The sequence below is a fragment of the Saccopteryx leptura genome, chromosome 3 (assembly GCF_036850995.1).
Source record: "Saccopteryx leptura isolate mSacLep1 chromosome 3, mSacLep1_pri_phased_curated, whole genome shotgun sequence".
NCBI lineage: Eukaryota > Metazoa > Chordata > Mammalia > Chiroptera > Emballonuridae > Saccopteryx > Saccopteryx leptura.
In genome coordinates, this window is record NC_089505.1 from 292324910 (window position 1) to 292352563 (window position 27654).

The 27654-nt window shown below is 42.0% G+C and overlaps 1 protein-coding gene across 2 annotated transcripts in view; it reads left to right on the forward strand.

Moving 5' to 3' along the window:
- MMP16 (matrix metallopeptidase 16) overlaps positions 1 to 27654 on the forward strand; it is a 224109-nt gene that overhangs the window by 140120 nt on the left and 56335 nt on the right. For both annotated transcript variants that reach the window (XM_066378776.1, XM_066378777.1), the window contains 2 exons: positions 15051 to 15212; positions 17116 to 17327. In XM_066378776.1, coding sequence (XP_066234873.1) covers positions 15051 to 15212; positions 17116 to 17327 — 374 coding nt within the window. The remainder of the gene's footprint in view (positions 1 to 15050; positions 15213 to 17115; positions 17328 to 27654) is intronic.

Sequence of the window (27654 nt, forward strand, 5' to 3'; positions counted from 1 at the left end):
ATAAATAGATAATGTATAATTGTGCTGTGCAATACATACTGTTTAGTGGGAACAAAGAAGGAATGGTCAATGGCAGGAAGATATTGTCAACTGCTGCTACCCGCACTACAGACCATTCTCAGAGAAAATGCGTGAATAGGGAAAATTGATGGAGACTAGACACGATATGCTGTCTTTTGTTCTGAGATTCAGCAATAAGTGACGATAAAAGGTCACTTTTACCCAGGCGTGTAAGTATACTCTCAAAGCAAGGGAAAGATGTCACAGGGGCAAGGGTGGTGACCAGCCCCGGAGGGCTGGGGAAGGGAGTGTGGACCAAGGGAGGAGTCGATAGAGGGCGGGGATGGCGGTGTCCTGTTTTCAAAGTGAGATGGATTTTTAGGATTCTGTTATTACTGCGCTTCATAATCTACGTGCATGTTAGGGATATTGTCTTTCATGTATAAATGGTACGTAATTGTCAATACGTAATTAGAAAAGGATCTTGCAAAGAGGACGATGGCCCAAAGTATGATTTGATCTTAATCACATGTTACCAGTCACATGGAAGTGTCCCTGCAAAAAAGAAAATAAAAAAGCCCATGAATTAAAAATTGAAGGAAAACTGTAATTTTGACCGAGAGAAATAGGAAGAGGGGGATATTAAAGTTTCCGTTTTAGAAATAGTCCTAGTATGGAATTACAAGGATCGGAGTATGAGGTCTGGAACAGGGTTTCCTGACCTGGCCCCTGTCGGCGTGGAGGCAGATGAGGGTTTGCTGGGCCGGGAGGTCTCCCACAAATGCGGCTTCCCCCGGCCTCTCTCCATAGAGACCGCTAGCTAGTTTAACTTTGATGGCTTTTCAAATGGTACGCTCGTCCTTTTGGAGTTTAAAAATTTTCCATTTTAAAGTAGGCAAAACGCGTTTCTTAATTTCTTCAAACATAGAATGTGGTTTCGCAGACAGTATTTTATCCATTTTCTTTTTCAAAGGTTTTGATGTGAAGTAATTGGTTTTCTGAGCTCTCGTAGGCTGCAGTGGCTTCTCATCAAAATGTTATGAAATGCACTCGGTAAGGTTATTAAGACTTTTGAAAAATATATAAAAAATAGTATAAAGAACTTAGTTATATATTCAGTATCTGACAAAAAAAATTTTAATTCAGTAGAATTGTATTCATAGCAACAGTGGAAACCAGATTAATTTTATCCTCCCAGTTTCCATAATTGAGTAAATTACACTTTGAGTTGCACTAGGGCACACGTTGCTGTTGTGGAGCTTTTAAAGCGTGTCTGTACATTCTGTGGTACTGTGCCTTTGTAGCACGCAGTGTGATTCCTCTCCCAGTGAGTTTGGGGCACTTAGTGAGTCACTTTTAACGAGTAGTATATAGTGGTGGTGTTAGGCCATTCAAAGGGTATCACTCATGATCGGAGCTAGTGCTTTCTCTCTCTGTCTCTCTCCCTGTCTTCCCCCCCCCTCGCTCTCCCCTTCTTTCTTCCTCAAGATATTTGCCTTTGAGCCCAGTCGTCACTATGTTCTATAGAAACCCAGGCTATATGGAGGGCACAGGTGGAGATGGAGAGACCTGGGTGGAGACGGACCTCCACCAATAACCAATATACATTTGCCAACGAACTGCCCTGGAGGTGGACCCTCGGGTCGCAGTCAGGTCTCCCAGAGAATACAGAGGCACCTATATGGCCTTGCAGCCTCAGGAGGGAAACTGAGGCTCAGCTCCCTGATGGGGTGAATAACTGGAACTTCATTCTTGAAGTTATTTTACCAAGAACAGCTAAAAAAAAAGAGTCATATTTAGGGATTTCAAGTATGAAAGCTTGTTCTTAATGTACATATAAAATTTTTATTTTATGCTTATTGAAAACTAAGGATGTATTACTAATTTCAGGGGATATGCAAAATCCCTTTCTCCACAGCTATAAACAGGTTTCGGTAAACACCCGTTTGCTGTCGGGATAACTAGAAAGCAAAGCAGACGGTGCTTCAGAGGGAAACTGTCTGAGGCAGTGAGGGATGGGATGCAATAAATGGGGTCACCTAGAAGAGTTCAGTTCTCCTTTGTCCATGGTGACTGACCAGAGCTGTTTGATCACAACAAAGCAGACCGTGATCCTGGAAGGGGTGAGAGCAGAGGAGTGAGCGCCAGCGTCTGTGCGTCGGCTGTCAGCACGGAGAAAGCGAGTGTGTTCAAGTGCATACAGTGTGCGGGGGCTGTTAGGAGTTGGCCGTGCTGGGGAGCAGTAGCCGATGGGTTGCACAGGGAAGGTTGAGCCTGACTGCGGGTGGTGGTTTCTAATGTGTGATTTGCACTGGTGTTGGTACGAGCTCATTTTGGGATCGTGAGTAATGGGGCCATGTCATAGTGGGAATGTTTCCTTCACACCTTTTCCTATGACCCAGGGCAGTAGGTGTCCTTGGCTAGAGCGTGTTTAGTTCCAGGAAGACTTCTGTATCTCTGAGGATGGTGTTTGTTCCTGGTTGGTCGTGCGGGTTGGTCAGTAAATTCTTACCGTTCGTCATGGAAGCTCACAGAAACTCAGCTCCAGAGCAAATGTTAGAAGTTGTCACATTCTTTTTCATTGTTTCTCTTCTTCATCTGTGTCACAAGGTCACATTAACATCTTCTACCTTGGGTTGGGTGATGATGTTTACTCAAGACAAGTATGTATGTGTGTGTGTGGGGGGGGGTAAGTTCATGGAGTCATATTCAGCACGGAGGAAAGTCTTTGGGTTCACGCCTACCTGGATACCAACGTGCCTTTCCCCTTGCCAGCTATTATGTTACTTACTCCAAGCCTTTGTTTCTTCCACCACTATTTGTCGGTCACTGCACCACCTTGAGGGCTTGTTGTGAGGATTAACTTCTGGGCCAGGTGGTTACCCTATGGGACTTCATTTCTATCCCCTCTTAAAAAAAATAGGAGCACGTTCAGTTATTAGGCCTTTTGGAATTAAAAGATAATGTATAGCAAATAAATCTCAGAATCAAGAATTGACACACGGTGTTTGTTTTTAAAATTTTATGTTTCTAATACATTTTATGTCTTACTTTTTCCTGGGAAAGAAATTGCCAAGACTACATTGAAGTCACTTTGTAAATTTATTTTCAAGGAATCTGTAAAAGTTGTGAACTATAGGTGCTTTTTTCATTTCTTTACTTACAACACACACACACACACACACACACACACACACACACACATTTGACAGGACTCTTGGTTTATGGTTTTCTTCCAACTCACACATCCTACAAAGAAAATATTCTTTGTACCATTGGAAATTTGTAAGCATACAGACAACAGAATATTCTTCCAGTTCCTGGGCTAAAACTCCAGTCCTCTCAAATATTCAAAAATGAGACAAGCTATTCTGCTACACCTATGCTAAAATAAGTAAAACTCGAGGTTTAATTACACAGCGTGTTGGATAAATCACAGCCGGATAAAAGCATTCCTATTCTTTAAAAAAAAAAAAAATGACATGTTCTTTTCTTTTTGCCTTTATTCTCCTCCTCTGTGTGGCTGTGGCATCCTAATATAAACTGAAGGAGAGTCGATGAGGAAGACACATAGTGAAATCACATCCTTTTGCAAGATCCAGAAATACGTTTCAAAATGTGCTACATGAATACTGGCCAAACCTGAATCCTCTGATTTATTTCTGTGTGCCACACCGACGTATGTTTTTAAGTCCACTAGTTGGCAACAAGGTTTTCGATGAACCAGTTCCCCAACTCTCACTATTGTGGACTGCACAGACCCATACTTAGGTCTCTTTTATCACACCTGGAACAGAATTGTGAGCTCAGGTCACCGTTCTGAACCGAGAAGTACGGAAAGTCAAAGATTTGTGACTTCTCGCGTTGGCATCAATAGATACAAGTAGTTACCAACCTGTGTGTGAAATAGGGAGCCTCCGAACCCGTATGTGACTATGGTGAGCTGTCAGAGCTTGTGATTGTTTCTGTATTCTGCACGTTTTGTCTGGAACCACTATTATCTTCATGGAAAAAAAGGCAGCTGGGAAGAGTAAAGCAGGGGGATTGCTTTAGAGAGAAAAACAAAGAATTGAAAAGCTCCTTTAAATGTTAATATTAAAAAACAAACAAACACCCACCTGTTGAACAACACAGGTCCTTTCGGGTAGATGCTTCAGTCGGGAAAACAGGAAGATGTGAACGAGTCCCAAAATCTTACGGCTTCTTGGCCTTGTTTGCTGGTATTTGATTTAAATACGCATGTTGTATAAGAACAGATTAGTTTACAATTTGTCAGTAAAACAGTATTGAAGGCATTATGATCAACTCTAACTTAAAAGGGAGATTGTTTTGGCCCTGGCTGGTTGGCTCAGCAGTAGAGTGTTGGCCCGGCATGTGGAAGTCCCAGGTTTGATTCCTGGTCAGGGCACACAGGAGAAGTGCTCTCTGCTTCTCCACCCCTCCCCCTTTCCTTCCTCTCTGTCTCTCTCTTCCCCTCCCGCAGCCAAGGCTCCATTGGAGCAAAGTTGGCCTGGGCACTGAGGATGGCTCCATGGCCTCTGCCTCAGGCGCTAGAACGACTTGGCTGCAACGGAGCAACGCCCCAGATGGGCAGAACATCACCCCCTGGTGAGCATGCCGGGTGGATCCCTGTCCGGTGCATGCGGGAGTCTGTCTGTCTGCCTCCTCTCTTCTAACTTCGGAAAAATAAAAAAAAAAAATTTAAATGAGATTGTTTTTATGTTGTTGTTTTGCTTTTATTTTTTCTGGAAAACGGAAATTTATCCACACCGAAACAGTCAGGTTTATAACATCAGTTAAAGGAATGATCAGGTGGGAATGGATGAAAAAAAGCAAAACTCTGAAAACAGGTAGGATTTCATCCTTCCCCAGCTTTTAAACTCTGTAGTTCTCCACTCTGCTCCTACATCTCTCAGAAAACCAGCAGCTGTGTTTGAACATGGCTGAGTTGCTCCCGCCCATGTGGACATGTCCAGGTGTAAATAAACCTGCCGTGTGGCTTGACTCTGAGAGCCACACACCCACTCTGGTCGTCTGTCACGTTCCTCACTTGCTTTCCTGTCATCTCTCCCACTCATCCCACCTGGGGCGAGGTGGTGTTACCATCCTTCTGTGACGGACTCTCTCTAGACCTCAGGAACTGGAAATTTTAACCCATTCTCCAATTTCAGTTTTCCTTTAGGAAAGTGGGAATGAACCAGGTAACTACCTGAATGTACTCGATGGCCCCACTCCCTTCCCAGTTCCTAGGCTTCTTCCTTTTCTGTCCTAAAAATACTGTCTCAACATTTGTCTAGGGGTATATACTCATGATGGGCTTAATAAGTTGAGGGGTGAGGGTAGAAGAATCCTCCAGTATAAAGTATAAATCATTTCTGGAGCCCGAACATTTAGGCTGAAAAAGAAGGAATTATATGAAGAAAGGTATGAATTAATTGGTGAATTATTCTCTTATCTGCAAACCCGTACTGGATTCCAGCTTTTGGAGGGTTTTGGAAGACAGGTGGGAAATGGGCATTTTTGTGCTGTGTGCCCCGTAGACTGACCTGGAGCTGGCAGCCGTGGAGACTGCTCTCCACCCTGCCTCTGGGCGTCACAGAAAACCCAGCACCCTTCCTGAGACAGCGCCAGCCTCTCCTGCTGAGGTGCACCGGCCTTGGGGACCGGCAAAGACTTACCACTGTGGCACAGGGAGCCGTGCGGGCCTGTCTCCTCTAGGATGAGGTTGGGTCAGTGAAGAAAGGCTTAAAGGAGATAGCCATGGTGGATTGCTCATTATTCATCGCCAGTTCAGCTCTAAATGCACGGCGAAAGAAAGCCAACTTGAGATGCTGTGTGAAAATAACGTGAAATATTGATAAAAGGGTCTTACATGGGCAGCTTTAAAGACCATCACCATTTTGTATAGTTTGAAATGAAAAATCAAAATCTAGTTTCACTTTGCTGTCTTGAACAATAATGAGAGTGAAATACAAAGCAGTTTTTACACAGATATTGGTGGATAAGGGCTTATGATCAAGTCTAACTTAATGATGGGAAATAGTGCAATTCGGGAAATTACTTCAGTTCTCTCTCACCCCAGTGTATTTCTTTCAGATTCAGGGACTCCCGTTTTCCATTCCCTTCCTCCCTTAGCTGGGTCCTCGTCACCTAGCAGTGTGGACAGTGGAAAGCATCTCTGCTTTCCTTGCCCTTGGACATGTCCCCACTCCAGTCACACCCTCACACTGATGTCAGCTCACTCGACAGTGGAGTCTTTTTTATAGTAAATCCTCATTGTACTGTGGTGCTTCCTACATAACATTCAGACTCTGCAACCTGGCATTCAGAACTCTCCTAAACCTCATCTTAACGCCTTTCCTAACCATGTCTGGGGCTCACACACGCTTGAATGAAGACCACGTGTAACCATGGGTGTCACTCGTATGAATGAAGTCAGCACTTATCTTAAACTTTCTGTCTTGATACTTAATAGTGTTCTGACCTTGGAGCTATAATTTCTTCTAGTGGAAAATGGGGATTCAGGATCTAACTCATAAGTTTGTAGTAGTAACAGGAGTCTAGGAGTTGTTGACTACCACTCATTAAACACTAAACTGTGTCCTAGGGACTGTGCAAAATATTTTATGCTGTTTAACCCACACACTAGTCACTTTACAAATAAAGAAACTGAGAGGTTAGTAACTTACTAAATTTCATACATATAGTAGCAGAGTTAGGATTTTAAATCTGCTTTGTGTTGAAGAACTTAAGTTTGGTTAAACTAATGTCAAAGTCACGTGCAGTACTCTGCTTATGTATTCATTTTGGGGAAAGTTCGATAGTTTCTCAAGTTCTCTGAGGAGCTTGTGAACCCCTAAGAACTCAGACTCTCTGAGCCAAACTCTCAGTCCTCCAGTTCAGAATGAAGGGCATGGGCAATTTATCTTAGAGAACCAACCCTTCACGTTGTCTGCCACACGGTAGAAGTATCGACTACATGTTAGGAAACATTGTTTAGCAATAGGTCAGTAATTCTATAAATAGTCCCTTACACACCATAGATAATAGTATTTTTTTTAAGACTGTATGTTACCTAGCGGCTGTGGGCCTAGAAGTTGTAGCTTATGGTACCAGGATAGCTGTAACAGGCCTGTTTAGCATTACGGCGGGATGGAATAGGACTTGGAGTCCACACATAGCAGAAGATACAATTCAGGTCAATTGATGACATGATTATTTTGTGTAAACAGTCACTAAAGTGATCTCTTTCATCCCAGCTGCAGAGATAGGGAGGGTAGCCTCCAGAATCCTCCTGACCAGCAAGTGGCACTGCCGCAGAAAAACTAACACAGACAAGCCACCTGGGAATAGGTGATGTGGCATAACTGCTCTCCAGGCTCAGCGGGAGAGGGGAGAACACTCTTGTAATGTCATGGTGCCATGAGCCACAGCCTCACTTGATTTGTCTCAGCAAGACTTCTGAATTTAGTGAAGACATGCCCAGTTTGCTCAAAAACAGACTTCCTATCCAAACTGTAGCCTAAAGGGATCCAACGCGTACTTTGTCCTTAACTATCCAAGCATTTTCCTAGGGTGCCCACTTGACCTGGCTGACATAAGACCTAAGTGGTTTTCATTGTATTGGTGGATTCTGCAGGGCTTATTGAATTAAAAACTATGAATGTTGCCTAGTAGTATACCTTTGAAAAACCTTTACTAATTTTTTTTGGTAGTTCTCTTAGATGGGTATTTGGTTTCCTTATTATTTTAAGTGCCCGTGTGTGTGTGTGTGTGTGTGTGTGTGTGTGTGTGTGTGTGTGTGAAGATATAAGCAAAGAAATGAGAAATTCAAAACTCAGTGAGTGGAGGACCTTGGAGAGACTGGGCAGCCAGAGGTCTGAAGTGAGAGAAACCAGAGAAGGAGTCAGTGCAGCTGGTGGAAGTGTAGTGTTTGAGTAGCTTTGTAGGATAATAAATGTTAGAGTTCCTTTATAGGTATGAAATATTGCGTAGACATTAGCATTCAATGTACGTTGCCCACCGCAGGAAGATCATAGGAGAATGTGCGAGACCGGGAACAGAGACGTACGCGTGACAAGGAGATTATAAAGACTGCGCTGTGGTTCATTGTTTGCGGCTTGGTGTTCTGAAATGGTGTTGGAGTGCACACAGGCAAGAATATCGGGGATACCAGTGAGCACAACAGGCTGCAGCCTCAGAATGTCACGGCAGGAGCAGGTCCTGGTGCAGTGGTGAGAATCAGGAGGCCTGTTCTCTTTGTTGCCCGAGTGCTAATAAGATCAGTGCAGACAACAGCAGAGAACCTTCGACATCATGAAGCGACGCTTAGTTACAGGCAGTGATTACTTCCACCCGTAGGAAAGAGGCCAGGCACATTTATATTATCTAAAACTCATCAAGTGACAGCAACTTTTATTTCTGGTGGAAGTCCAATCACAGGATTGTACTTTATTGAACAAGGTACCCTTTTAAACTATCGTGAGGCTGTCAGTACAGTGTAATTATACTGTTGCCAACCATCTGAAGAATGAATGATAATTACTCAGGGCCCTCGGCCAGACATCCTGAACAAAAGTGCTGTGGCAAACTTGGTGAGTCATGGGTTCCAATCCTATTGGTTAATTTCCCGTAAAGCCTTACTTTTTCCCAAGACAAGGAATACCTCCACCCTTGGAAATGGGGCTTAGGAAACACTGGATTTATCTGAGGAGAACAGATACATGAAATGAAATGGTTGTGCCAGTTTTTAAATTTGTTTTACTCTTTGGTCTTTTGTAGTTTTCTTGTAAGCCAAGCAATAAACATCGTATGTGACTAAAAGGTTCTTTTCCTGTGAGAGAGGTTGAGTGCTTTTACTGATTCCACAAGGTCTGAACGGTTGATAGGTGACTTGAGTCCGTGTTTATCTACCCAAGAGGAGAGAATGATTCTCCACATTTACTAGGAACAGGGTTTGGTATACCTGTGTTCTAGGGACGGGAATGTGATATACAAGGAGGGAGGTTATACAGGTTGGATTGTTTCCTTTTGCTAAATAAAAACAAGACATAATCACTGTAAAGTCACAGTGGGACACTGACCAAGAAGTTCAGTTTGGCCAAAAGAGGGCAAGAGTATCTAAAGGTATTTTCTGAGTCAACACTGAGTTCAGCCATCACCCTGGCAGTTTCCGATCACCGGGAGCCAACTTGAGTCCTCAGTGCTCAGTCCCCTGCTTTGGTTGCTGCTGGTCCTCGGGCTGCTTGAGATCCTTGTTTGCCATGGGGTCCGTGTCTGGTGTAGAAGGCCTTTGACTCTGAGCCCTCCCTGCCACACTTCCCAGCTCATCGGGGTGGGCTGCTCTGTCCTGGACAGTGTCTCGTGATATCAGGTGTGTATGTCAGAGAAGGTGTATGGTTTGAAATCCCTGAGGTGCTTGTGTTAGAGCTGGTGTTAAGTAATCTATGTCTACAAATGCTGGCGGTGTCTCCTTTTCTTCCTGCCCCCTTCTCACCTGTGAGTGTCCATGGGACACAGCCCTGAGGTCGACTCCTGATTTTACACACGTGCAAACATTCCCCATCCCCCATCCCCTTGCAAACGCCCTTTCTTCGTTCTGTGTGTCTCTGCCTGTGTTTAGGATGTGCTCCCCACATGACCTTCAATAGCCACATTTCACTGTTTTCTTACCCAAAGTAGTATCTTTAGAAAACATGTCCTGTTTTACGGTAACTCTGCTGTCCTGTGCCCTTTTATTTTCCACAGTCTGGCCTCCTGATCATCCCAATCATAATTTCTCCTCCCCAGCAGTCAATAAAATGAAACTATCTCTGCGTTCCCCAGGGACTTCCCTTCAACCACATCCCCTTTCATTACCCACGACCACAAGTATTTGCTGACATCCTTGGGGCATGGCAGTACCGTTGTCCGAGGCCAAGTCAGAGTAGCGGCCTCCCAGACCTCTCAGCCCATCTCCTCTTGTCTGTTCCTGTTCTTTGCATGAGAGTCAGAAGAAAAATTTATGAGCAGGATGAGTAGAACAGGGCTGGCAAAGTGCACAAATGTTCGCCTATAAGATGAGTGAGGTCCGTGGATCTGACATGGAATGTGGTGACCATAGTTGACGACGCTGTGTTGTATAATTGAAATTTGGTAAGAGTAAAAATGACATGTTCTCACCTAAAGTGAGTATGTGTGAGGTGATGGGCATGTTAATTAACTCAAGGAGGGGAATCCTTTCAAAATGTACACATACATTAAATCACCACAGTGGACATTTTTAATATCTTACAATTTTTATTTGTTCATTATACATCAATAATTCTGGGAGAGGATGGAGAGAAAAGAAAAATCCTGAACCATTTTTAAGTGGAAATCACATTTTATCCTTTACTACCCTTTAGTACTTCGCTCCCTGGAAATGGATGTATTCATTCAGCTCATTGAAAGATTAATCATCCACTCTGTGCCGGGCAATATCTTTGAACTGAGCACGCTTTCTTGAGATAATAATGAGAAGTTTCAATCTTTAAAGAATTCAAAATATATTGGGAAGATTTTCCAACAGATGGTGACACTCAGTGCTACTGAGTGTCACGCTGAGGGGCAGCCCAAGGAGCTCTGGGGCCTAAAGGGAGCATGTTGTCACAGCACCCTATGGGAACATTCATAAAGACCATGACATTGACACAGTCCCATCGTCTGCTCCATTGACACCCAGCGCACCAGGAAGGGAGGGCTATTTCAGGAGGAAGACAGCTCACCAGACACCGTAATGCCTGAGCAACGTATAGTTCTGTGACTGGACAGCGGGTCACACCGGGAAGGAAACGGAGGGCAGTGTTGGAAAGGTAGGGTGGAGTCTTGGTTATCTGGCTGAAGAATGTGGGATTATCTTGCAGGCAGTGAAAAAAACAACCTGACATCAAGTTCTTTAAGTGCTTTAAGGGTATTCTTTAGGCAATAATAATCTACCCTACATGGAATGTTGGGATCATGTGGTCTAACTGGTCACCCCAAGAAGCACAGGGCATATCTACCCTGCACCTCTAACTATTTTATGAGTTGCCATCTCTTGTCTTCATTTCCTCTCTTCTCTGTCTGCTGAAACAGTTTTCTCCAGAGAAGTTCCAAATCCATCAACAACAAAATCCCCTTCATAATAACTGATTTTGAGAATGTTCCCTTTAGGTTCTCTTTTGTCACTAAAATCAGTCTCTCCATTGATTGTAATGTCTCCCTGACATGCCTTCAACATGGCGGCTGTTTTCTCTTCTGTATTCCTCTACCACAGGCTGGTGCCATGAGGCACGCTTTCCTGTTTACTTTGTAATGCTATTTCGGGGTCACTTTTCTACACTCCTCCTTAGAGACTCTGAGCTTAGACTCCAATTTTGTGAGACCGATCTATCCACTGTATCCTTGCTACAGTCACTGATGACCTTCATGTCATTCTCTCTATTGCTTGGTGTAGTTTTCTCCTGGTTTGACCCCACTCCTTTCAACACGACTCTTATTTAAGTCTTAGTGATCTCAACAGGCACGTAGATAACTTTTCCAGTGTGCTGGTCACTCAGTTATTGGATCTCCTTCTCAGTGAGTTGATATTCCATCCTAACCCAGAGACTCACCTCCATGGTCAGACACTTGACATTGCTCTAACAGATCTCAGTTTCGAATATCGAGGGTGACTACCGCTGAGGGTCTCTCCAGCTCACTCCACTTAACACCATGACTCCAAATACTCTTTGGCCATACCAGGACATAAGTCAATCTTAAATTGATTTTATCATCTTGTCACACTCCTTTTTCATCCCATAATATTATTGCTTCCTTCCTTATACATAATGCCATGGCCAGTCAAATCACTCCCTTACGTATACCCACAGCACCTTCGTTTCTCTGCTTTTCTTAGTCACCTTGATACCGACCGTGGTGAAGTCATCAGCGCTGCATGCACACCACTGAATAAGGCTGGAGAAGAAAGACCTTCCTACAGGGACACCTTCTCCCTCTCCATCATGACCATGAGCACTGCTGACAGTTGTTCTGTGTGACCCCACTGCATTCCCTGTGCATTGCCCCTGCTCAGATATTTCAGACTCTTCTCTCTCCTATTCCCTCCATAGTCACTTCTCAGCCGATGAATTCTCTGTTTCACTAAGCAAATTAAAGCCTTCAGCAGAGTCTTTCTTAATCATCCTCCAGGACTTCTGCCACCGACCAGAGTCCCTCTGCTCTTAGTTGCCACCTCCTTCCTGTTGGGTGATGGAACCGTACATTCTCCTGACTGTTCAGCTTGTCCTGTCTGTGCTCTCCATCTCGAATGTATACCTCCAGCCTACACGTGCACATGTGGAATTAATAGGTGGACTTGAACCCCCAGTAGAGTGTTTAAAAGGCATCTCTAACTCAATGCTCAAAGAATAAGCTTCTAGTAATGCTACCCACCTCTTACCTCCACCAAAAACAAACAAAAAACAAACAACAGTTTGTCCTAGGGCTTTCTCCATTTCAGGGATTGGCACTCATTCTTCCAGCTGCTAGGGTCAGAAAACGTGGTTTTATCCTTGATCTTTTCGTTCCTCACACCTTGCAGCTTGTCCTTTAAGAAGCCCCATCCTCCTTTCTCAGTCCAGCGAGAGTTTCACTGCTTCTCCCTGCCTCCATCATTCCTGCCTCAGTCCAGGTCACTGGCGTCTTGGCCCTAACTGCAGATGGTGACGCATGCCGCTTCCTCGCCCTCTGCCCCCAGCTCTCGAGAGTAATCCCCAGAGTCCTGGCAGATGTCAGTCAGAGGGTGTCCCTGCTCTGCTCAGAAGCTGCCCATGACCCCACTTCGGTCAGAAGCGACCCATCCATCACTAATGTCTTAAGTTCACGCATCTTCCCAGCTCCATTTCCTCTCTGACCTCACCCTTTCTCCACTTCATTTCTCCTTACGACTGATCGCTGTGTGACATCCTGTGTGCTTTACTTTTCTGTCTTGCTGCTTTTCAGTGTCCCCAGTTAGAGTGTAAGTGCTATGAGGCCAGGGATTATCGGCATGATTTCTTCTGTACTGTGTCACCAGAGCTTAGACCAGGGTCTGCACATAGTAGGTGAACGTGGACCATGCAGTGAGTGGGACTTTCACACACAGCTACATTGTAGAACCCGTGTGCATCATAATACTTGTGTAGTTGCGTTGTGATTCACTGTAGTAACTGAAAGGATGACCATGGAACCAGGCTGAGAGGGGTTTGAGTTCCAGCCGTTCCTGGCTCACTGTGTGATTTTGTGCACTGGTAGTTCAGGTCTCTGTGCCTTTAAAAATGTATGTAGTAATAGTGACTGACTGACTCATAGGATTGTTGTGAAAATTAAATAAGGAAATGCAGGTCAAAGAGTCAAAATGCCCCGAGCAGAGTTAGTAAACTTTCCATAAAGGTAGTCCATATTTTGGTATTAAAATTAATACAGAGGATATTTGTTTTTTGTTGTTTTGATTTTTACGTTCAAGTAATTTGGTAAGAGGAAAAGAAGATAAGCTCTTTGAGATGGGAAATGTTTACTCCTTGTTTTCCTTTTCAGCACCTCTAACTTGTTTCATGCTGGTATTTAATCAGTTATTCTTTGAGAGTCATGTGGGCCCTGATGTGTCTGAATGGCTCGTCTGTGTGTTAATATCATGGGAACTAGCCCCAAGGTTTCATCCACTCCTCTGTGAAGAAATAGTCCTGAATGAAAAATGTTGCATATATACCTGGCTTTGTATAAAAACAATGAGAATTAAACTAGCCCATCACAGTGCATTATAAAAATGGTTATAGAGGAATTTCCCTAAAAAATGATCCTCATGAAATTTGTGGAGTTAAGTCATACAAGTAAAATGTTACATTTATATTCACGCACGTTGCACTTTTCACTGAGAAACTTAGCTGCCAAACGTGTGACAGCACAGTTGTTGGATGCTCACGTGGCCCCGTTGAATTTTGAGCATGCACAAACAGGCTGGCCTGTTGCTCGTGGGTCAGTTCTGATGACCCAGGAGTAGGCAGCATGTGGAGGCCATGGACAGGGATTTGACTAAATGGAGTCAGAGCAAGTGTTGCTGAGAGTTTGCACTTAAATATATGTTCCTGTGCAGATTTATCACAGGGGGAGACTTGAGCTATTGTAAATTTTTAGTGAGAAGCAGCCATTCTAAGATAAATTATATTTTTGTTCATTTGACCTATAAGTTGATTAGAGTTGATATTTACAGAAAAAAAAAATTAGTTACTTCCTATGACTGCTGGCTTACACAGCTATATTTCTACGTTGTAGATTAGTAAGGAAAATAAAAGCCTTCATATAAAAAAAATGTGAGTTCTCATAGGGAATATAGCCAGTGATATCATAGTCGCTATGTATGGTACCAGCTGCTTTCTAGGTTTACTGTGGTGATCACTGCATAAGTTATAAATGTCTGTCACTATGTTGTACACCTGAAACTAATATTATAGTGTATGTCAACTTGAATAGAATTGTTTTTAATTTTTAAAAAATAATATAAGTAGGAAAAATAAATGAATATTACCTGAGTTCTAGTAGCAGCTCTGCACATACAAAGACGTGCTGTCTTGATACAATGTCACCTGTACGACTCCATTTACTCACCTGCATTAAAGTAGGGGTCGTCCCTGCCCTCTGTTGTTTCCTGAGTGTTAGAATCATGTCCGGTATGATTGTTACAGCAGTGAGGTGTTTTACATGACACGCTTTATGTTGGGGAGGATGTTTCTACAGCATTAGTAGCAATTTCTGGTGCTGCTATTCGATCTTCAGCTTTTATCCCTCAGTTGTCCCTTTCAGTTTCTGAATTTCTGGGACTTCATAATCACTACTTTCCTGCCTCCTCCCCCCTTTTTAAAACAGCCTATTGGGTTTGCCGGTAGGAACCCCAAGGATAAAACCATACTGGTAGTTGAAGTCAAGCCCCCCCCCCCCAGCCCACATTTCTCTCAGGTAAAATATTGGTAACACCAAATTGTCTCAACTCCACACTGGATGTTCCTTACAGCCTGTCTTGTCTTCTCATTGTACAGGGAACGACTTGTTTCTCGTAGCAGTTCACGAGCTGGGCCATGCGCTGGGCTTGGAGCACTCCAACGACCCCACCGCCATCATGGCCCCATTCTACCAGTACATGGAGACAGACAACTTCCAGCTCCCCAGTGACGACCTGCAGGGCATCCAGAAGATCTATGGTAGGCCCCCTCGCTTCTGTCTGCTGAGCCCCGCAGGAATCCAGAGATCCTGCTGCAACTGTAGCTTTGAAATAGGTGCTCTAAGTATATGTGAGAGAGAAACCCTGGGCAGGGAGAAAGGTCTAGCTAGCCTATTGGCAAAGGTCTTCAATCAATTAAGTTTTATTGGCAGTCGTTCAAGATAACCTGAATATGCAGATTTATGGGACATTCTTAAATATTGATAAGAATTTTTTTTTTAATTGGGTTTCTTTAAAACCTCTAGTTGTAGTAAAGCACTGGTAAACTTTAGTGTTTGAATCAGGTAAAAAAATTATATAATAAATATAACCAATAAAAACAGTGAAAGATGTAAGAATTTCATTCAAGAGACTGAAACTTTGGTACAAATTCACTTTGGTTGTCTCTCAAGTTAGGAAGGTTGATGTTAGGTATTTCTTAGGTCATTTTTAGAATTGCAGATAATACCCTAGTGCTATGGATATAATGAAATTACTTCAGAACAGTGAAAGTTAACAAACGTGGGAGTGAAAGTTAACAAATGGCTAAGTTGACTAACATATAATTCAAAGTAAATTTCCAGTACAGTACAATCAATTTTATGTATGGGGTTCAGTCAGTGAATGCAAATTAAGACAAAAAGAGAAAGGCTATTATACATGTTGATGATAATCCTAACTCCCTCAATAGAACCACGACCTTTAGAAAGACCTTTGTTTCCTACGTGGTTGTTAAGTACTTGACATTTATCATTTACATAGAGAGACTGTGCTTTACTAACAATGTGCAGCTTTGACTTTTAGAATACTTGCTATCTGGATGTTAATATGCAATATTCAGAAGATGTTGTTTGCATTTTTAAATAGCACAGTTATAACACTTAAACTTTTTTGTGCATTCATTAGTTTTTCAATTTCAGTATTCTCAGCAGTGAGCCTTCTCTCACCGGGTTAAAAAGATTTAAGAGAGAAAAAAAAACAAAACAGGTCCACTTTTGCATTGCTCTTGATTCTGGGGAGACTCAGCAAAGACATTTCTGCACTCACAGCTGAAGAGCCATCGGGAGGAGTTTCCAGTGGTTGACTGACAGGCGGTCCCTCCCCATGACCTGAATCAGCAGTCTAGACTGAGGGTCTACCAAGGAATGCTCCTTCCATCTCTAAATATGAAGTGCAAACAGGTCTTGTGTTTCTTTTTTAAAAACACACATCGCTTGAGGAGTGGTGCTTCCCATCTGTACCAAATTCCATGTGTAAACCCTGGCTTGATTGAGAACCTTCTCTTTACAAATAATCTTTACATGAATATTTTCCTAGTGGCATGTGAATCAGTAGGAGCTTAGATTCTGTGTTCACATGGAACTCTCTCCTAGCCATTCATCAAAACGTTTCGTGAGAAGGAAAAAGATGAAAGTCAGGAAAAGGTTATAAAATATAATTGGGGACACTGGGTTAAATAAACTTTGATTCATTGATGTTTATCTTTTAGAAATATTTACATAGAAGCACGGTCCCTCCAAAGCCAGGGTCCACTGCAGCGGCACTCACGTGCATGGTTCCAGTGTTCATTTTCATTTATTTATTATTTATGCACTGCCTTCTTCCAAAGGAGTTTTGAAAGCAGCTTTTCCAATGGAGGCTGGTGAAGCTATAAAAACTGTCATTAAAAATTAACAAAAGAAAGCCTAGTTACTAGGATTCAGGATCAGGCATGACAAGCAGTTTCTGAGAGACTTGCCCATGGTTTGTCGAATCAGACAGTTTGTCTTTTTTCAGAGAACACGTGATCGTAAAGACCTCTTAGCGCGAGCTCCCGGCTGAGGCCTGGCTGTTCTCTCGTAGCACGTTTTCCAGATCTGCTCCAGCTTTAGGTGAGCCAAGTGCTGTCCTCATGTCTCCCAAAGGTCCACCTGACAAGACCCCACCGCCAACCAGACCTCTGCCCACGGTGCCCCCACACCGCTCCGTCCCCCCGGCCGACCCCCGGAAGAACGACAGGCCCAAGCCACCTCGGCCGCCCACGGGCAGACCCTCTTACCCCGGGGCCAGACCCAACATCTGTGATGGCAACTTCAACACACTGGCCATTCTCCGCCGGGAGATGTTTGTGTTCAAGGTAGGAGCTGGATTTTTTTACTTAAACAGCAGACCAAGGGTCCATAGGATTGCTTTAGAAAACCAGTTCTTGTTCATGCGGACACCACTGTCCCAGGCCTCTCACAGTCAGAAGGTTCAAAAATGTATTTTAGAAAAGTAAATGCACACACGGGCTTCAATGTCTCACAGAAGACACTGAACCGTGCGATTCTGCAGGATGCATTTGTGTCTTCAGGAGCTGTACGGGAGGGGTGGGACATGTCATGTGTCAGGAACAGGTAAATAAGCCTAATTTACACCATGAACAGGAGCTAATGGAGACGAGGTGCTTGGGATGGTAGTGTCTCCCAGGGTGCATCTTGACAGGATCCCTGTAATTTCACATGACCATGGAAGCACTGTGTCTAGGAGGGAGGAGTGCCAGCCATCTTGTTTGGGGTCTGCTGGTGGCCTTTGAGTTAAATGTCCTCTGTGAGATCGCCATTTTGATTTTACATATGATGCAACTGTGCTCTTGAGTCAGGTATCTGTATCAACCTCATTCATACTATTTTTCAAAAGGTTACAAGCTCAAACTGGTTTTTGCTAAATGTGCTTTCTGATGCCTTTGGGTACTCAATCACACTAATAAGCAGTGTGTTAAAGTAAGTCATATAAGATTGAAAAGTGAATATAGAATAATAATGAAAAGTATTCTTCTCCCTCAATATTTGTAAACTGACCTTAAAGATGAATGAAAAATATGTTTTATGTTGGCATTAGAGTATTAAAAGAGCCACAGTTTTACCGGAGGCATTCATTTAAAAATAAAATAATGTGCCCTCACTTTGGATAGACACAAATCAATAAACAGGGACATATTGTCTTATTTGTAGAGCATTTCCTGTCTACCAGAGGCTATACTTTAAAAATATGGATTTTATATAAGTCTTATAGACAAAGGACTACTCCACTTCCTTTCCTGGATAATGAGATTTGGTTTTGCTAGAATATGCACTTGAGCACTATGCTTTCCAGGAGAAATTGATGCCCTTGCTAAAAAAAACAAACAACCAAAAAATAAACAAAAATAAAAGTAGCATTCTGAAGTTTATAAATGCCTTGCGGTGCTTATTCAGATATCTCCCACTCACTTTAAGCAGACTAATAAATTAAGATGCAAGGATTGACGTACAAAAAAGCTTGTGAGATTTTTTTGTTTATTCTACAAGTCACCAGATGACGAATGAAGGATAGATTCTGCTTTCACTATTTTGGCTGATTTGTATCCCTTGATATCACAGTGATGTTACCAAAGTGTGTCCACCTTATTTGAGAATAGGATGTATAACGGAGACTGGGTTCATTGAGTCTTTTTATTGTCCCTGTTCGTCTGTCTAATTGGATTCCCAATCTCAGAGGGGACCTGTCTCTTCATGTCTGATGCTCTTTTTACCAACTTTCTGCTCTGCGCATTGTGGGAGCTTCATGTGGGTGCTTGGCTGACAAGGTGTGGTGCTGTGGTCATCCCTGGTCCCTGGGGTCGGGAATGATTGGCAAGTACCCAGATCACCTCTGCAGCAGATGCAGTAGCCACTACTTTCAATATCAAAACAGGCATATAAACATCACTAGTGTTCTGATGCTCCTCCAAGGAAACAGTCCTGTTTCCTTGGCCATCTTTGTCAAAACTCTCTACAGGGAAGAGTTTCTGAAGTCTCCCTGAGTTTAATTTCTTTTTTCACTGATCTCGGCTTTCTTTCTAAGAATAAGTTCTGTTGAAGATAGCTTCTGGTCAACATTTCATTTTTTTGATGTCCACTTGCCCTGTGAATTTGTGTTACGTTATCTCAGCATGTTTGTGCTCATCTCCCCTTTCACATGAGGAGTCAGCCTGTGCAGGGAGTTTACTGGGCACCAAGGTTGTGAGTCTAGGGCTTGGCCTCTGTCTTTTTAGAGTTGTGCTCCAGGAGTGAAGACAAATGTGACCGTAGGTCCTTGTATGATCAGGAGTAAAGGTACAGCATTCACTTGAAGGGAAACTATTGACATCTGGTTGAACTTGACTGAGAGGAAGGATATGCTGAATTTCGATAGAGCAATTTCCTAGGCACATTATAGAAGTTGGTATTTGGTGTACTAAGAAGGTAGTGTATTGAGGAAGAGAACATAGTCTACATGTGTTCATTGTAGTTCTGCAAAGCTGTAAATGATGTAACTCAGAAATATGTAAGATTTGATCACAGTGCAGAGAGCATGGTTGTGTGATACCTGCTCTTAGTTCACAGGTACTGTGACTCTGATAATACGTACCTGGATATACTCTGGGCACTAAACTTCAACAATCTCTAAACCTTGTAATAAAACTACAAGATGGATACTGGTCTCTGTGTTACACATGAGAAAATTGAGAATCAGAAAATTTAAGTAGTCGATCCAAGTGACAAGGTCTGTTAGTGTTCAGTAAGTTAGTGTTCAGTAAGTACTTGAACAGCAGGTCTACATGATTCCAACATCTGTATTTTCACACTACAGTTTACTACTTGAGAGAGTTAGGGAAAGTTTCCAAAGACAGGGAAACTACAAAGTCTATTTCTAAATAACAAATATGAAGGAAATACGTATTGACCTCTTTGTGCCTGATGCAGTTTTAGGCTCTGGCAATGTAGTGCCAAACAGAACAAGCTAGACATGAGTCCTTGGAGCTGACATTCTGGTTTTCAACGTGGGTGCATGGGTGAGCGTGTCACACAGGGGTAACTTGTCGACGGGAGGACAGGAAAGCCTGCCCATGACCAGGCCCCTTTGTCAGTGACTTCTGGTCTGACTGCTCTCTTGGTACCCACATAGGCTAAATGACCTTCACCTCTAGTCAGTGTCCTTCCCCCAAACCTGGTCTTCCTGCCTGGAGCACAGCCCATCTCCTGTTCTCACCTGCCTTTCTGTGTTGCCTTCAACAGATGCCACCATAGTTTTCATCATTTGCTCCATATTCACGGTCCCTTCAAGTGTATTTTTGGATCACCCACTATTTGATATTCCTCATCAGTGGTGGGATTCAAATAATTTAACAGCTGTTTCTCTGCCATAATGACCGCTTTAAGGATAAAAAGAAAAAGGGAGACCAAGATGGCAGCGGAGTAGGCAGATGCACAGACTCCCAGCTCACACCACCAAACTGGATTACAAATTAATTTAGGAACAATCAGTGTGAAAAACCAATTTTGGATTAAAAGAACAGGTCTCAAAAACTAAGGAGCAAAGAAGCTGCCACACTGAGCCTGGTAGGGAGCTCCGAGCCATGGGGTGGGGGGCGCCCCTGCTTCCAGGAGTGAAAGTGGGGTGAGACTGAGAGCCCAGAAGAGCTCTCATTACAAGGAGAAGAGCAGAAAATATCACTCACAGCTACTTGCCGGGAGACCTGGGAATGAGTTGTGCTGAGAGGGTTGGCTTGTCTTCCAGAAGGAAAGTGGGGAGAGAGAGACAGACCATGATGGGCAGAGGAATGCATGGGATGACCTGAGAAGCTGACTTATCCAGTGCAGAGGAGGCCATACCTGGGGGAGGGGTTGAACCCTCAACAAAGCACAAACCTAAAGTGGTCCCAGGTGACCCACCTCCAGAAAGCTCTCCAGCTCCAATTAGAGCAACAAGACAGAGCTGAAAACAGGAAGTGGGGAGGAGGGGCAGTAACTCAGGTCTCCATGGAAATCCGAGATACACCTCTCTCCTGAAATGGAGAAAGCACCCCATGCAGGGAGAGAAGCTGGCAGATCAGGCCTTCAGAGTCTCAGGTTATACCCACCACATTCCTGGATACAGCTTCAAATAAGCCCCCTCCCTCCTGAGATGAGTAAACAAGACTACCACTGAGTTAAGAAAACTGAGAAGAAAACAAACAAATAAAGACTTCAAAGAGGCTCTACTAGGTAAGGAGATCACAGCTATAAGAAGCCTACAAGTCATAGAGAATAATGGGTAGGCAGAGAAGCATAAGTCATATGCTTCAACAAGATAAATCCTCTGATAAAATCTTGGATGTATTGGAAGTAATCAAATTACTGGATGCAGAGTGTAAAATATGATTTTTAGGATACTTAAAGATCTCAAATCTACAATGGATGGACTTAATGAACACTTCAGTAAAGAAATTGAAAGCATCAAAAAGGACACGGAAATCATAAAGAAGCAGACAGAAATGACAAACACAATATTAGAAATTAAGACTACACTGGAAGGACTTAAAAGCAGTCTCGATGAAGCAGGGGATGAAATCAGTGACTTAGAGGACAAGATAAGTGAAATCATGCAAGCGGAGCAGAAAAAACAAAAGAGACTGAAAAAAATCTGAGGAAACTCTAAGAGAGCTCTGTGACAACCTAAAGAGAAACAACATCCACATCATAGGGGTTCCTGAAGAAGATGAGAAAGAACAAGGGTTAGAGACCTTGTTCAATGAAATCATAGCTGAAAACTTCCCTAAATTGTTTCAGGAAAAAGTCACACAATTTCAAGAAGCACAAAGAATTCCATTAAAGAGAAACTCCCCAAAATATACAGCAACACACATCATAATTAAAATACCAAAGCTAAGAAATAAAGAGAAAATATTAAAAGCTGCTAGAGAAAAAAAGGCTATCACCTACAAAGGAGCCCACATAAGGATGACATCTGACTTCTCAACAGAAACACTTGAGGCCAGAAGGGAATGGCAAGACATATTCAAAGTAATGCAGAACAAGAGCCTACAACCAAGACTTCTTATTTAGCAAGGCTATTGTTTAAAATTGAAGGAGAAATAAAAAGCTTCCCAGACCAAAAAAAAAAACAACACAAGGAATTCATTACAACCAAACCAATGCTGCAAGAAATGTTAAGGGACCTATTGTAAACAGAACAAAGGAAGAAAAGAATATAGTAAAAGAGGAATATAACTTTAAAGAATAAAATGGCAATAAACAACTACATATCAATAATAACCTTAAATGCAAATGGATTATATGCTCCAATCAAAAGACATAGGGTAGCTGAATGGATAAGAAAACAGGACCTGTACATGTGCTGTCTACAGGAGACGCACCTCAAAACAAAATATACACATAGACTAAAAGTAAAACAATGAAAAAAATATTTTATGAAAATGAAAATAAAAAGGCTGGGGTAGAAATATTTAAATCTGACAATATAGACTCTAAAACAAAGACTATAGTAAGGGATAAAGAAGGTCACTACATAATGATAAAGGGAGCAATCCAACAGGAAGAGATAACCATTATAAATATCTATGCACCTAATATAGGAGCACCTAAATATATACAGCAGATTGTGATTGTTTACATAAAGGGAGAGATCAACAGCAATACTGTAATAGTAGGGGATTTCAATACCCCACTAACATCAATGGATAGATCCTCAAGAAAGAAAATTAATAAAGAAACAATAGAATTAAGGGATACACTAGATCAACTGGATTTAATAGATATCTTCAGAACTTTCCACCTAAAGCAGCAGAATATACATTTTCCACCCTAAAGCAGCAGAATATACATTCTTTTCAAGTGCTCATGGTACATTCTCCAAGATAGACCACATATTAGGGCATAAAATGAGTCTTAACAAATTTAAGAAGATTGAAACCATATCAAGCTACTTCTCTGACCACAATGGCATGAAACTAGAAATCAACTACAATAGGAAAACTGAAAAACACTCAAACACTTGGAAGCTAAACAGCATGTTATTAAATGACTAGGTCATCAATGTGATCAGGGAAGAAATAAAAACTTCCTTGAAACAAATGAAAATGAGCATACAACAACTCAGAATCTGTGGGACACAGCAAAAGCAGTCCTGAGAGGGAAGTTCATAGCATTACAGGAATACCTTAAGAAGCTAGAAAAAGCTATAAAAAACAACTTAATCCTGCAACTAAAAGAACTAGAAAAAGAACAAGTAAAGTCTAGAGGAAGTAGAAGGAAAAAAATAATAAAGATCAGAGCAGAAATAAATGACATAAAGACTAAAAAAACAATACAGAGGATCATTGAAACCAAGAGCTAGTTCTCTGAATAAGTAAACAAGATTGATGAACGCTTAGCCAGACTCACCAAGAAAAAAGGAGAAAGGTCTCAAATAAAATTAGAAATGAGGGTGGAGAAGTTACAACAGACATAGCAGAAATACAAAGGATTGTAAGAAAATACTATGAAGAACTGTATGCCAAAAAATTACACTAAAATTTAGGTGAAATGGACAAATTTCTCGAAAAATGTAATCTTTCAAAAATCAATCTGGAAGAATCATAAAACCTAAATAGACCAATACAACAAAGGAGATCGAAACAGTTATCAAAAAACTCCCAACAAACAAAAGTCCTGGGCCAGGTGGCTTCACAGGAGAATTCTACCAAACATTCAAAGAAGAACTAACTCCCATCCTTCTGAAGCTATTTTTAAAAATTCAAGAGGAGGGAAAATTTCTAAGCTTCTTTTATGAGGCGAGCATAATTCTGATTCCAAAACCAGGCAAAGACAACACAAAGAAAGAAAACTATAGGCCAATATTCCTGAAGAATTTAGATGCTAAAATTCTCAACAAACTATAAGCAAACTGGATCCAGCAATACATGAAAAAAATCATACACCATGATCAAGTGGGATTTATTCTGGGGTGGCAAGGCTGGTACAGTCTTTGCAAATCAATCAATATGATTCATCACATAAACAAAAGGAAGGAAAAAACCACCTGATAACATCAATAGAAGCAGAAAAAGCATTCAATAAAATCCAGCACCCATTTATGATCAAAACTCTCAGCAAAGTGGGAATACAGGGAACATACCTCAACATGATAAAGGTCATCTATGACAAACCCACAGCCAACATCATACTCAATGGGCAAAAATTAAAAGCAATCCCCTTAAGATCAGGAACAAGGCAGGGGTGCCTCCTTTCACCACTATTATTCAACATAGTCCTGTAAGTCCTAGCCACAGCAGTCAGACAAGAAGAAGAAATAAAAAGCATCCAAATTGGAAAAGAAGAAGTAAAACTATCATTATTTGCCGATGATATGATACTGTATATAGAAAACCCTATAGTCGCAGTCAAAAAATTAGTGGGCCTGATAAATGAATTCAGCAAGGTGGCAGGATATAAAATTAATACTCAGAAATTACAGGCACTTTTATATAGCAACAATGATCTGTCTGAAAGAGAAATTAAGAAAACAATCTCCTTCACTATTGCAACAAAAATAATAAAATACCTAGGAGTTAATTTAACCAAGGAGGTTAAAAACTTGTACTCAGATAATTACAAAACATTGATAAAAGAAATCAAGGAAGATACAAACAAGTGGAAGCATATACCATTTTCATGGCTAAGAAGAATAAACATCATTAAAATGTCCATATTACCCAAAGCAATTTATAAATTCAATGCAACTCCTATTAAAATACCAAGGACTTACTTCAAAGATATAGAACAAATATTCCAAAAATTCATATGGAACCAAAAAGAACATGAATAGCCTCAGCAATCTTGAAAAAGAAGAATAAAGGGCCTGGTATCACACTTCCGGACATCAAGTTATACCACAAGGCCATTGTACTCAAAACAGCTTGGTACAGGCATAAGAACAGGCATATAGATCAATGGAACAGAACAGAGAACCCATAAACCCTCACCTTTATGAACAATTGACATTTGACAAGGGTGGTGATAGCATACAATGGAGTAAAGACACTCTCTTTAACAAATGGTGTTGGGAAAATTGGTCAGCTACCTGCAAAAAAATGAAACTAGGCCACCAGCTCACACCATTCACAAAAATAAATTCAAAATGGATAAAAGACTTAAATGTTAAGTCATGAAACCATAATCATCCTAGAGGAAAACATAGGCAGTAAGCTCTCCGACATTTACTCGCAGCAATATATTTTCTGATTTATCTCCACGTGCAAGGGAAATAAAGGACAGGATAAACAAATGGGACTATATCAAACTAAAAAGCTTTTGCACAGCTAAAGACAATATGAACAAAATAAAAAGGCAAACCACACAATGGAAGAACATACTCGACAGTATGTCTGTTAAGGGGTTAATAACCAAAATTTATAAAGAACTTGTAAAACTCAACACCAGAAGGTAAACAGTCCAATCAAAAAATAGGCCAGGCCTTGGCCGATTGGCTCAGTGGTAGAGCGTTGGCCTGGCGTGCAGGAGTCCCGGGTTTGATTCCCGGCCAGGGCACACAGGAGAAGCGCCCATCTGCTTCTCCATCCCTCTCCTTCTCCTTCCTCTCTGTCTCTCTCTTCCCCTCCCGCAGCCAAGGCTCCATTGGAGCAAAAGTTGGCCCTGGCACTGAGGATGGCTCCATGGCCTCTGCCTCAGGAGCTAGAATGACCCTGGTTGCAGCCGAGCAAGGCCTCAGATGGGCAGAGCATTGCCCCCTGGTGGGCATGCCGGGTGGATCCTGGTCGGGCACATGCGGGAGTCTGTCTGACTGCCTCCCCATTTCCAACTTCAGAAAAACACAAAAAAACAAAACAAACAAAAAAACAAAAAATAGGCCAAAGAGATGAATAGACACTTCTCCAGAGAGGACATACAGATGGCCAATAGACATATGAAGAAATGCTCAACATCACTAATCATTAGAGAAGTGCAAATTAAAACCACAATGAGATATCACCTTATACCTGTCAGAGTGGCGCTCATCAACAAAACAACGCAGAGTAAGTGCTGGTGAGGATGTGGAGAAAAGGGAACCCTCCTGCACTGCTGGTGGGAATGCAGACTGGTGCAGCCACTGTGGAAAACAGTATGGAAATTCCTCAAAAAATTAAAAATCGAACTGCCTTTTGACCCAGCCATCCCACTTTTAGGAATATACCCCAAGAATATTATAGCACAGTTTGAAAAGGAGAAATGCACCCCCATGTTTATGGCAGCATTTTACAATAGCCAAGATCTGGAAACAGCCCAAGTGTCTGTCAATGGATGAGTGGATTAAAAAGTCTGGTACATATATACAGTGGAATACTATGGGACCATGAAAAGGAAGGAAATATTATTTTTTGCGACAACATGGATGGAATTGAAAACTATTATCTTAAGTAAAATAAGCCAGGCAGAGAAAGAAAAATATCATATTACCTCACTCATCTGAGGAATCCAATGAACAATGTGAACTGAGGAGCGGAATAGAGACAGAGGCAGGATCAAAGGATCCAGAAGGAAAGCGGACAGAGGGAAAGGGGGTGATAGGCTGATAGGATGGGATGAGAGCAGAAAAGCAAATCCAGGAGGGAAGGGGGGAGGGCGTTATGGGGAAGGAGACAGGGGGGATGTACTGGGGAACACGGGTGACATTAGAATCTATGTAAACACAATAATTTTTTTTTTAAAGTAAAATATAAAAAAAAAGGGTATACTGAAAAGTAGTTTGTTATTTTATGCATTTAATACTTAAATCAGAAAAATAAAAGAGGTACACAAAACTAGGTTATAAGAAAGACTTTTAAAATGTTAATGAAAAAATATTAAATAATACCTGACAAAAAACAATAAAACTATTATTTAAGGTATTTCTATACTGCTTCTTGATTAGCATCCTCACTTGCAACTTTTTTCACCATGGACAGAATGAACATTTTCATGAGTGCTTAGAATACACTGTTGCGCAGATGAACATTAAAAAAGAGTAAGAAATGGCCTGACCTGTGGTGGCACAGTGGATAAACCTTTGACCTGGAACGCTGAGGTCACCTGTTCAAAACTGTGGGTTGGCCCAGTCAAGGCACATAGGGGAGTTGATGCTTCCTGTTCCCCTCTTCTTTTTCTCTCTCTGTTCTCTCTAAAATTAATAAATACAGTCTTAAAAAGTTTTTTTTAAAAAAAGAGAAAGGAATGTAAATTTGTGATTTCCGTGTTGGGCGGCTGTCCAGGCACCCACGTTAGAGAGAACCTTGATCACAAGTGCCATTTTAACAACCAGTTCACCACACTCAACAAAAAATTAGCTGTCGGTTTGGCAGAGCTGGTGTGAACCGGCTGAATCCCACCACTGTCCCTCTTGTTAACATAGCTTGGTTTTCTATTTTTCTTTACTGTGAACTTGCGACACGAATTAAAACCCTGGTATCTCACAACCCTGATCCTCTCCATGCTCGTTTCACTTCAGTTTTGCTGTCACTCTAGTTCTAAAGCTTCTTGACTTGATCCCAGCTTCCCTCTTCAGGTCTTCCCCGTGCCCCGGCCTCCGCCTGCTGTCCTTCACCCCCACATCTCCCAGTGACTTTCATATTTATTCTCTGCATGCAGTCAGCATGTTTGTAATTCCTGTCTTCTCTGAGTTACTTCTCA